The sequence below is a fragment of the Nerophis lumbriciformis genome, linkage group LG19 (assembly GCF_033978685.3).
Source record: "Nerophis lumbriciformis linkage group LG19, RoL_Nlum_v2.1, whole genome shotgun sequence".
NCBI classification, from domain to species: Eukaryota; Metazoa; Chordata; class Actinopteri; order Syngnathiformes; family Syngnathidae; genus Nerophis; species Nerophis lumbriciformis.
This window is the reverse complement of record NC_084566.2, coordinates 44,566,625-44,579,124: the sequence shown is the minus strand read 5'-3', so window position 1 is coordinate 44,579,124 and position 12,500 is coordinate 44,566,625. Positions and strand designations below refer to the sequence as shown.

Below are 12,500 nucleotides of genomic sequence, written 5' to 3'. Positions count from 1 at the left end.
CCATGTCTTGGGCACTAATGCACCCCCATACCATCACACATGCTGGCTTTTCAACTTTGCGTCGATAACAGTCTGGATGGTTCACTTCCCCTTTGGTCCGGATGACACGATGTTGAATATTTCCAAAAACAATTTGAAATGTGGACTCGTCAGACCACAGAACACTTTTCCACTTTGCATGAGTCCATCTTAGATGATCTCGGGCCCAGAGAAGCCGGCGGCGTTTCTGGGTGTTGTTGATAAATGGCTTTTGCTTTGCATAGGAGAGCTTTAACTTGCACTTACAGATGTAGCGACCAATTGTATTTAGTGACAGTGGTTTTCTGAAGTGTTCCTGAGCCCATGTGGTGATATCCTTTAGAGATTGATGTCGGTTTGTGATACAGTGCCGTCTGAGGGATGGAAGGTCACGGTCATTCAATGTTGGTTTCCGGCCATGCCGCTTACGTGGAGTGATTTCTCCACATTCTCTCAACCTTTTGATGATATTATGGAGCGTAGATGTTGAAATCCCTCAATTTCTTGCAATTGCACTTTAAGAAACGTTGTTCTTAAACTGTTTGACTATTTGCTCACGCAGTTGTGGACAAAGGGGTGTACCTCGCCCCATCCAGGGTTTGGTGGTAGCGGGGGGTGTATCTTGTAGCGTCCCGGAAGAGTTAGTGCTGCAAGGGGTTCTGGGTATTTGTTCTGTTGTGTTACGGTGCGGATGTTCTCCCGAAATGTGTTTGTCATTCTTGTTTGGTGTGGGTTCACAGTGTGGCGCATATTTGTAACAGTGTTAAACTTGTTTATACGGCCACCCTCAGTGTGACCTGTATGGCTGTTGACCAAGTATGCTTGCATTCACTTAGGTCGATATTATCGTACATCTCAAGTTGAAACACATGTTGGTGTTGATGTTCACAGGTGCATCACCTGGCCATGACTGCTTGACACGTTGCTATTTAGTGAGTGAGAGACATGTGTTGGACCTTTTTTAGTGGATAGCACATCTCTACAGGAAATGTGTAAAAATGCAGACTTGTTAGCTGCAATGCGTCTGACCTCTGCTGGACATGGTTCAGGAGGTGCTCCTTCAGCATCCAGCTCCATCTCTTGATGACGTTCATCAGCGTGTGCTTAAAGGGTCTGACGTCCAGCTGCAGCCAGCCACAAAACACCTTCCCGTCCTCCATCTCGCTCACTCGCTCATGCAGACACTCAAACACATCGATCTGTCGGGAAGAAGCTTTTCTTTCACGGACATAGCTGACACAAAATGAAAGCTGAAATCACCTGCTCTTTGAAGTTTTCCAGAGTGGGAGGGTTCTTCTTCAGTTCATGCAGCTCAGCTTCCTCTGGACTCAACACGCGGCCATACAGCACAAACTGCCTCATGAATTCTGACCTGTTGAAGAAAACGAGGTTTTTAAACACTACTTGAGGAGAGGTTAACACGTGCGCCGCGTTCTAACCTGTCATCAGTCCAGAGGTGTTGGTAGCTGTTCAACACTTCTTGATGTTCTCTGACCTGGACCAGCATGCAGCTGTTAGTGTGTCAGGTGTGCAGACAGACAGGTACTCACCTTGTTGGTGGCTGCACGTGCTCGGGAGCGCAAAGTCCAGCACATGTCTGACAATTCCTTTATTTGGTTGATGTCACTCTGCGTGAATACATGCTTTGTGTTAGAGCACTGTTCTTTAGTCTCTTTGTTAGAACAATGTTTTTAGTCTCTTTGTTAGAGCAATGTTTTTAGTCTCTTTGTTAGAGCAATGTTTTTAGTCTCTTTGTTAGAGCACTGTTCTTTAGTCTCTTTGTTAGAGCAATGTTTTTAGTCTCTTTGTTAGAGCAGTGTTTTTAGTCTCTTTGTTAGAGCAATGTTTTTAGTCTCTTTGTCAGAGCAATGTTTTTAGTCTCTTTGTTAGAGCAATGTTTTTAGTCTCTTTGTTAGAGCAATGTTTTTAGTCTCTTTGTTAGAGCAATGTTTTTAGTCTCTTTGTTAGAGCAATGTTTTTAGTCTCTTTGTCAGAGCAATGTTTTTAGTCTCTTTGTTAGAGCAATGTTTTTAGTCTCTTTGAGCCCAGGCACATGCGGAGGAACACCACCAGCAGAAATCATTAAAAAATGAAACTCAGTTGACAGTAAAAAGTCGTTGTCACAATTGTTGGATATGACTTTAAAGCATAACCAAGCATGCATCACTATAGCTCTTGTCTCAAAGTAGGTGTACTGTCACCACCTGTCACATCACACCCTGACTTATTTGGACTTTTTTGCTGTTTTCCTGTGTGTAGTGTTTTACTTCTTGTCTTGTGGTCCTATTTTGGTGGCTTTTTCTCTTTTTTTGGTATTTTCCTGTAGCAGTTTCATGTCTTCCTTTGAGCGATATTTCCCGCATCTACTTTGTTTTAGCAATCAAGAATATTTCAGTTGTTTTTATCCTTCTTTGTGGGGACATTGTTGATCAATCAATCAATGTTTCCTCATATAGCCCTAAATCACAAGTGTCTCAAAGGACTGCACAAGACACAACAACATCCTCAGCTCAGATCCCACATCAGGCCAAGGAAAAACTCAACCCAATGGGATGACAATGAGAAAGGATCTAGCATAATAGTGTGAGAGTCCAGTCCACAGTGGATCTAACATAATAGTGTGAGAGTCCAGTCCATAGTGGATCTAACATAATAGTGAGAGTCCAGTCCATAGTGGATCTAACATAATAGTGTGAGAGTCCAGTCCATAGTGGATCTAACATAATAGTGAGAGTCCAGTCCATAGTGGATCTAACATAATAGTGAGAGTCCAGTCCATAGTGGATCTAACATAATAGTGAGAGTCCAGTCCATAGTGGATCTAACATAATAGTGTGAGAGTCCAGTCCACAGTGGATCTAACATAATAGTGTGAGAGTCCAGTCCATAGTGGATCTAACATAATAGTGAGAGTCCAGTCCATAGTGGATCTAACATAATAGTGAGAGTCCAGTCCATAGTGGATCTAACATAATAGTGTGAGAGTCCAGTCCATAGTGGATCTAACATAATAGTGTGAGAGTCCAGTCCATAGTGGATCTAACATAATAGTGAGAGTCCAGTCCATAGTGGATCTAACATAATAGTGAGAGTCCAGTCCATAGTGGATCTAACATAATAGTGAGAGTCCAGTCCATAGTGGATCTAACATAATAGTGTGAGAGTCCAGTCCATAGTGGATCTAACATAATAGTGTGAGAGTCCAGTCCATAGTGGATCTAACATAATAGTGAGAGTCCAGTCCATAGTGGATCTAACATAATAGTGTGAGAGTCCAGTCCATAGTGGATCTAACATAATAGTGTGAGAGTCCAGTCCATAGTGGATCTAACATAATAGTGTGAGAGTCCAGTCCATAGTGGATCTAACATAATAGTGAGAGTCCAGTCCATAGTGGATCTAACATAATAGTGTGAGAGTCCAGTCCATAGTGGATCTAACATAATAGTGTGAGAGTCCAGTCCATAGTGGATCTAACATAATAGTGTGAGGGTCCAGTCCATAGTGGATCTAACATAATAGTGAGAGTCCAGTCCATAGTGGATCTAACATAATAGTGAGAGTCCAGTCCATAGTGGATCTAACATAATAGTGTGAGAGTCCAGTCCATAGTGGATCTAACATAATAGTGTGAGAGTCCAGTCCATAGTGGATCTAACATAATAGTGAGAGTCCAGTCCATAGTGGATCTAACATAATAGTGAGAGTCCAGTCTATAGTGGATCTAACATAATAGTGTGAGAGTCCAGTCCATAGTGGATCTAACATAATAGTGTGAGAGTCCAGTCCATAGTGGATCTAACATAATAGTGGGAGAGTCCTGTCCATAGTGGATCTAACGTAATAGTGAGAGTCCAGTCCATAGTGGATCTAACATAATAGTGTGAGAGTCCAGTCCGTAGTGGATCTAACATAATAGTGTGAGAGTCCAGTCCATAGTGGATCTAACATAATAGTGAGAGTCCAGTCCATAGTGGATCTAACATAATAGTGTGAGAGTCCAGTCCATAGTGGATCTAACATAATAGTGTGAGAGTCCAGTCCATAGTGGATCTAACATAATAGTGGGAGAGTCCTGTCCATAGTGGATCTAACGTAATAGTGAGAGTCCAGTCCATAGTGGATCTAACATAATAGTGTGAGAGTCCAGTCCATAGTGGATCTAACATAATAGTGTGAGAGTCCAGTCCATAGTGGATCTAACATAATAGTGTGAGGGTCCAGTCCATAGTGGATCTAACATAATAGTGAGAGTCCAGTCCATAGTGGATCTAACATAATAGTGAGAGTCCAGTCCATAGTGGATCTAACATAATAGTGTGAGAGTCCAGTCCATAGTGGATCTAACATAATAGTGTGAGAGTCCAGTCCATAGTGGATCTAACATAATAGTGGGAGAGTCCTGTCCATAGTGGATCTAACGTAATAGTGAGAGTCCAGTCCATAGTGGATCTAACATAATAGTGTGAGAGTCCAGTCCGTAGTGGATCTAACATAATAGTGTGAGAGTCCAGTCCATAGTGGATCTAACATAATAGTGTGAGAGTCCAGAAAACCAGAAAAGAAATGGCAGATCAACTGGTCTAAAAGGGGGGTTGATTGTCATATCATGTTCGGATGTACTTTGTGGACGCCGTCTCTGCTCCACACGCTGTAAGTCTTTGCTGTCGTCCAGCATTCTGTTTACTTTGCAGCCAGGTCAGTTGTAGCCTTCCCTAAGCTTCAAAGCCTTTTCTTAGCGGCACCTGTCTTTTGTTTATTTACAAAGCAATTAGCTAGCTGCTGCCACCTACTGATATGGAAGAGTATTACACGGTTACTCTGCCGAGCTCTAGACAGTACCGACACATTATTTGCGGATTATAATAACTGGTTTGCAACAAAATATTTTTAACCAAATTAGGTGAAATGACATAATCTCCCACGGCACACCAGACTGTCTCATGGCTCAAGAGTTGAAAAACACTGCGTTAGAGCATCAAACAAGCTGCTTCATGTGTATGTATGTGCTGTACTATTGTATGTACTATTGTATGTATGTGCTACTATTGTATGTACTATTGTATGTATGTGCTGTACTATTGCTGTACTATTGTATGTATGTGCTGTACTATTGTATGTACTATTGTATGTATGTGCTGTACTATTGTATGTACTATTGTATGTATGTGCTACTATTGTATGTACTATTGTATGTATGTGCTGTACTATTGCTGTACTATTGTATGTATGTGCTGTACTATTGTATGTGCTGTACTATTACTGTACTATTGTATGTATGTGCTGTACTATTGCTATTGCGCCACACATTTTCGATGGGAGACAGGTCTGGACTGCAGGCGGGCCAGGAAAGTACCCGCACTCTTTTTTTACGAAGCCACGCTGTTGTAACACGTGCTGAATGTGGCTTGGCATTGTCTTGCTGAAATAAGCAGGGGTTTGATGAGCATTCCTCAACTTTATCAGTATTTATTGCCACCTTTCCCAACTTCTTTGTCACGTGTTTTGCTGGCATCAAATTCTAAGTTAATTATTATTTGCAAAAAATAAAGTTTATGAGTTTGAACATCAAATATGTTGTCTTTGTAGCATATTCAATTGAATATGGGTTGAAAAGGATTTGCAAATCATTGTATTCCGTTTATATTTACATCTAACACAATTTCCCAACTCATATGGAAACGGGGTTTGTAAGTATGTGCTGAACAAATCTACCTGATAGTGGTCCAGACGTTTGTGCCTCGCCACTCTGGGTATGAACGACGCCTGGTTTAGGATGTCAGCCACCATCTTATCCACAATGTCAAAGAAGTTGCCCGTGTGGCTGCAGTCAAGCGGGGGGTCAAAGCTCATGCCGTCGCCCTTCAGCACCAAGCGGACCTCAAACAGCGGAGCGATACGCCGGGCTGCATCGGTGTTATCCAGCAGGTATCGCAGAGAGCAGCGGGTGGCCGCACACAAGCCTGACAAGACCATGTGGTCCACGTAATCCGAGTAGGCCTGCCACTCAATACTGTTCACGTCGGCCACGGCCAGGAGAGACAGGTTCTCCTGGAATAGGAAAGATATTAGGAACACATTATTTAGTAAGATCCTAATACCACACGCTAAACAGAGTGTGCAATCTATAACACTGCGTGTGCTATTAGTGGGCATTTTCTGCAAGTGCAATTCAAAAGTGGTGCAGACCGACTTATGTAGACAAGGATGTTGCATGTACTACATGGGGCAGACACTCACACATTCATTTGATCATCCTACACTGCAAAAAGTGAAATGTAAGTAAGATGAAATATGTCAAATAAGGCTGATATTTGCTTATTTTCTGTCTGATAAGATCATTCTTCTCACTAAGCAGATTTGATGTTAGAGTGTTTTACTTGTTTGAAGTGTTTTGCTCCTAAATGATCTCAGTAAGATATTACAGCTTGTTGCTGAGATGTGATAACCTATATCAGGGGTCGGCAACCCAAAATGTTGAAAGAGCCTTATTGGACCAAAAATACAAAAACAAAACTCTCTGGAGCCGCAAAAAATGAAAAGCCATATTACATACAGATAGTGTGTCATGAGATATACATTGAATCAAGAGGACTTAAAGGAAACTAAATGAGCTCAAATATAGCTACAAATGAGGCATAATGATGCAATATGTACATATAGCTAGCCTAAATAGCATGTTAGCATCGATTAGCTCGCAGTCATGCAGTGACCAAATATGTCTGATTAGCACTCCACACAAGTCAATAACATCAACAAAACTCACCTTTGTGGATTCATGCACAATGTTAAAAGTTTGGTGGACAACATGAGACAGAAAAAGAAGTGGCATAAAACACATCCTAGAAAGTTATACGTGTAAACAAACTAAGATGAGTTCAAGGACCGCCAAAATTAGTAGGACAAAACGGCGCTCGCCAAATACTCGAATCAGTGAAGCATGTTTAATATAAACAGTGTGCTTTATAACAATTAGGGAGGTTTGTGTCATGTTTGTCCTCCTACAGAAACCATATTAAAACAAAAAATATATTTTTTACCCTCAACTTTTTCCATTTTTCATACATTTTTGAAAAAGCTCCAGAGAGCCACTAGGGCGGCGCTAAAGAGCCGCATCTAGAGCCGCGGGTTGCCGACCCCTGACCTATATTGAGTAAAACATGCTTGAAACTAGAATATCAAGTGTTGTGTCATCAACACTCACAAGTATAAAACTACTTTTTTAAAGTCATCATTTCTTACTTCAAACATGGAAAAAAAAATCATGACACATATCATTATGTCAAGATAATGGCACTAGCATTTACTTTATTAACAATATTTTTCAACATATTGAGCAAAAAGGTCTCATATTTGTTTTTTCTACCAAGAAAAGTGCACTTGTTATTAGTGAGAATATACTTATTTGAAGCTATTTTTGGGTTCTTTGAGGTTAGCTAATTTGACTTGTTTTGGAAAGACACATGTTCTTGTTCTATTGGCAGATAATTTTGCTTAGTTCAAGTAAAATACCCCTCATTTTTGTATTTTTTTTTCTTGTTTTTGAACACTGACTTGTTGTAGTGTACCTGTGGCGTTTTCTAACATGCAGGAGACCTCTAACACTTTTTAAGTCCAAAGTGTATCCACAACAGAGCCCATTTTTCTCCTTTTGCACTAAAGCACTTATGTGCTCAAGACACACAAAAAACATCCATACTTCAAAATGTTTTTAATATAGGCGCTATCTTAAGAATATATATTACCGTATTTTCCGCACTATAAGGCGCACCGGATTATAAGGCGCACCTTCAATGAATGGCCTATTTTAAAACTTGGTTCATATATAAGGCGCACCGCATTATAAGGCGCACCTTCAATGAATGGCCTATTTTAAAACTTTGTTCATATATAAGGCGCACCGCATTATAAGGCGCATAGAATAGACGCTACAGTAGAGGCTGGGGTTACGAGACCTGTTGTGGCTCAATATTGGTCCATATATAAGGCGCACTGTCAGCTTTTGAGAAAATTGGAGGTTTTTAGGTGCACCTTATAGCATACTTGCCAACCTTGAGACCTCCGATTTCGGGAGGTGGGGGTGGGGGCGTGGTCGGGGTGGGGCGGGGCGTGGTTAAGAGGGGAGGAGTATATTGACAGCTAGAATTCACCAAGTCAAGTATTTCATACATATATATACATATATATATATATATATATGTATGTGTGGGAAAAAAATCACAAGACTACTTCATCTCTACAGGCCTGTTTCATGAGGGGGTTCCCTCAATCATCAGGAGATTTTAATGGGAGCATTCACATACCATGGTTTATATAGGGCACAGAGTGGGTGGGTACAGGCTGGCGTAGGGGCGTGGTGATTGGCTCATGTGTTACCTAGGAGGTGTTTCCGTCTGTGGCGGCATGCTGTTACAATTTCGCTGCGCTTGTTGAGGGATGACAGGTCTGGACGGTAAATAATAAACAGTTTCTCTTTCAAGCATAGGTTGCATCTTTTATTACCACTATTGTAAGGTGTGCTGGATGCAAGAATTTGCCATGTTATTGAATATTCAACATTATTGTCTTTGAGGTCCCAAATGTGTTTGCTGAGTTCTGTGGTATTCCGCAGGTTTTGGTTCCTGAAAGAAGCCTTGTGATTGTTCCATCTGGTTTTGAACTCTCCCTCGGTTAATCCTACATATGTGTCGGATGTGTTAATGTCCTTGCGTGTTACCTTAGATTGGTAGACAACTGATGTTTGTAAGCACCCCCCGTTGAGAGGGCAATCAGGTTTCTTTCGGCAGTTACAGTCTTTGTTGGTTTTGGAGTCGCTCTGTCCGGGGGCCGACGGCTCATTTGCAATTGTTTTGTTGTGGTTTGAGATAATTTGTCGTATATTGTTCATACAGCTGTAGCTCAATTTAATGTTGTTCTTGTTGAATACTTTTCTTAGGGTGTTGTCTTTGGGAAAGTGTTTGTCAATCAGATTAATTAATCACACGCCCCTACGCCAGCCTGTACCCACCCACTCTGTGCCCTATATAAACCATGGTATGTGAATGCTCCCATTAAAATCTCCTGATGATTGAGGGAACCCCCTCATGAAACAGGCCTGTAGAGATGAAATAGTCTTGTGATTTTTTTCCCACACATACATATATTGCGCTCTACTATGGTATCGAGCACTATTTTTTGGATAACCTTATTAAGACATATATATATATATATATATATATATATATATATATATATATATATATCTCCTGAAAATATGCAAACAAAACTGTGTTTGGATAATTGATACTTCAAACTTGCATAAATAAATATTAAGGAATATAACATTGCTTGGCTTCTGAAAGTTTCAAAATGTAATGAATAAAATGCTAAAGTTGTTGATAAACAAGCAATTATTTTAATAATTAAATATGGTCATTTTAAATTAATTATTATGATAATTTAAAATCAATTATTTCAAATATGTTTATTTCAATGTATAATTCTATGGCTGGATGTAATAAGGAGTCACAAAAAAATACAAATAAAAATACAATTAATTTTGATGTTTTTAGCAAAATATAGTAAAAATTTATTTAGTTTTTTTTTTTTTTTTAATTAATAAATATATTTATTTTTAGGTAAAATAAACATAATAATAGAATTTATCTCTAGTCTGGATGATTTACTTCTTGTCACCCTGTTGTCCTCCCGTCATGAAAAAAGGCTGTCCTCACTCAGGTCCGCATGGAGCTGGAGGGGGCGTGGCCTCCAGCTCCGGCTGAAAATCGGGAGATTTTCGGGAGAATATTTGTCCCGGGAGGTTTTCGGGAGAGGCGCTGAATTTCGGGAGTCTCCCGGAAAATTCGGGAGGGTTGGCAAGTATGCCTTAGAGTGCGGAAAATACGGTATTTATGAAAAAACGAACGGCATTAAGAAAAACAATCATTTATTTTTTAATCAAGCCCTTAGTCGCCCAGCATGCAGCTTTGAAATTATAAGAGTATGTTGCTGAATAGACAATTTGTCTAATATGTTTTTATTCCTTGATAGATCATGACACACACACGTATGTTGATGATCCTGCAGCTGTGTCTACAACTCAGTACTTTTCAGGAGTGCTAAATGATGCTCTAAAAACGATGAGTGTTGATAATCACATTGCATCATAAAATTGCATCTTCTCCTCCCGTTTTGATGATCAGTATATATTCTGCATGAAGACAAGGATTATTCTGCTCAATGAACGGACGCAACCCACTTTGCACACATTTAGTAGATCAGCTTTCCGTGTGTTATCAACTTGGGAGGTGTTATAGTGCACACATTTCGGAGTAAATCAGTGTGCTTCACTAAGTACCTGCAGAAGTGTGTTTCACCAAGTACCTGCAGAAGTGTGTTTCACTAAGTACCTGCAGAAGTGTGTTTCACTAAGTACCTGCAGACGTGTGTTTCACTAAGTACCTGCAGAAGTGTGTTTCACCAAGTACCTGCAGAAGTGTGTTTCACTAAGTACCTGCAGACGTGTGTTTCACTAAGTACCTGCAGAAGTGTGTGAAGCTGCTTCCCAGTGCTGCTGATGAGAGCATGTTGTTTGGTGACACTTTCATCAATGTCAGAGAGCAGCAGAGGAGTAGAGTCACCACTTTTCCTGCTCACACATGCACACTGACTCAGTCTGGCCATCAGGTTCTGGATGGCCTCCAGGTTCGCTTTGCTTTTGCGGACGCGACTCCAAATGCTCTAGAAGGGGCGCGGAATCAAACTTTTGTTACAGTTAGCCATTACATTGCACTTTACTTACTTAACTTCTGATGTTTTGCATAAATGAGGTAGCAGAAAAACAAATCTTCTTTTAGAGAAGTGTCTTTTTCAATGAACTCTGCAGCTCTTGGTAATGTAATGGTTAACAGATTCATGTCGCTGCAGTGAGGTTGTTGCAATGCATAAATATCATGTAAACAATTTCACCTGACATCACATGGACAAAGATAAGACCTTCTGCATACCTGCCAACTTTTGAAATCAGAAAAACCTAGTAGCCAGGGTCCAGGGGCCGCAGGCCCCGGTAGGTCCAGGACAAAGTCCTGGTGGGGGGTTCAGGCTTCGCCCCCCGACGCAAAATGATTATTAGCATTCAGACAGGTTAAAATGTTGCTAAAACCATCACTTTTCTATCAGTCACAGTGACTTTTCAAAACAAAAATATTACAGCAAAAATCATATGGGTTGATTGACATGTTTATTCTGTAAGCTAACTTCAATAGTTTGAAATTATTTTGACAGTTAATGCCAGTTATCCTGTCAACCTTTCACAAGACTTCAATTTGTTCATTGAAAGTATAAACACTTTTTACAGTAAACAAATGGTAAAACAGTACTAAACAATTCCATAAAAAAAAGAAATTGGTGTCATTATTAACTTTCTGTCCAAGCTTGTATAATCTACTGCCTTGTTCAATTGTAAAAAATATTCTGTGCCTAAAATTCACATTTCTATCACAATTATCATACTGTAAACATGGTAAGCTAACTTCATTAAAATTAATAGTCCTGTCAATAGCATGGAATTACAATTCAAATGTCGTTTTTTTGTAAGCCTTTCAAAAGAATTCAAAATATGAAAAATGAATGAAAATTAATGGAAGCCATCAGACACTTGAAAAGTGGCACATCACATCTCTAATGTAATCATTTGAACTTTTCAACAGAAATAGAACTGCAAAAATATTAAGGACATACTTCTGTATTTTGGTAGTTATGCTGTCAACATTTAACAAGATTTCTTCAACTTGGACTTGAAAGCATAAATAGTATAAACACTTTTAACAGTATAACAGTACTAAACAATTCCAATAGATAACATTGGTGTCATTACCTTTTTGTGGCTATAATCCGAAAAACGTTGAAAGTTTTCCACTTGTATCGCTAGCAACGGCATTAGACTTGTGTTTTTTTGTCCCAACGTGGTCTTTTACATCGCTAATTCCTCCGTGTCCGATCGAAAAATCTTGTCTGCACAAGGTGCAATTCGCGTAGTTTTCACCCTTTTTGGAACGGATAATTATTCCCGGATAGGCTTTTGAATATTCTTCACGGAATGACTGCAGTTTTCTTTTCGGTTTAAGACTCGTTTGCGATTTTTCTCCGGCTGATTCCATGATCGTTCGCTCGTTTGGAAACAATGGCAACTGGTGCCTCGTGCTTGGCAGCGGTGCTATAAATAGCCTCGCGGAATGGCTCGATAGGAAGTTACGGGAAGCAGGTCGAATGTCATTGTTGTTACGCGATTTCGTGATTAAAACTTTTTTTTAAATATTTTTTTTTAATTAATGAAAAACCGTATTTTTTATCACTGCAACCGTAACCCGGAATAGGTTGATGAAAACCGTACTAATTACGGGAAAACCGGAGTAGTTGGCAGGTATGCTTCTGGAGGAAAGTTCTGTGATCAGATGAAACAAAAATAGAGCTGTTTGGCCACGATACCCAGCAATATGTTTGGA

At 40.0% G+C, this 12,500-nt stretch overlaps 1 protein-coding gene across 1 annotated transcript in view; it reads right to left on the bottom strand.

Annotated features, from left to right (window-relative positions):
• Positions 1 to 903: 903 nt before the first annotated feature.
• LOC133618950 (dynein beta chain, ciliary-like) overlaps positions 904 to 12,500 on the bottom strand; it is a 30,855-nt gene continuing 19,258 nt past the window's right edge. Inside the window, exons 13-19 of the mRNA XM_072915159.1 lie at positions 10,537 to 10,737; positions 5,734 to 6,069; positions 1,569 to 1,646; positions 1,458 to 1,513; positions 1,279 to 1,390; positions 1,048 to 1,217; positions 904 to 943 (exon numbers count right to left, since the gene is read on the bottom strand). Coding sequence (XP_072771260.1) covers positions 904 to 943; positions 1,048 to 1,217; positions 1,279 to 1,390; positions 1,458 to 1,513; positions 1,569 to 1,646; positions 5,734 to 6,069; positions 10,537 to 10,737 — 993 coding nt within the window. The remainder of the gene's footprint in view (positions 944 to 1,047; positions 1,218 to 1,278; positions 1,391 to 1,457; positions 1,514 to 1,568; positions 1,647 to 5,733; positions 6,070 to 10,536; positions 10,738 to 12,500) is intronic.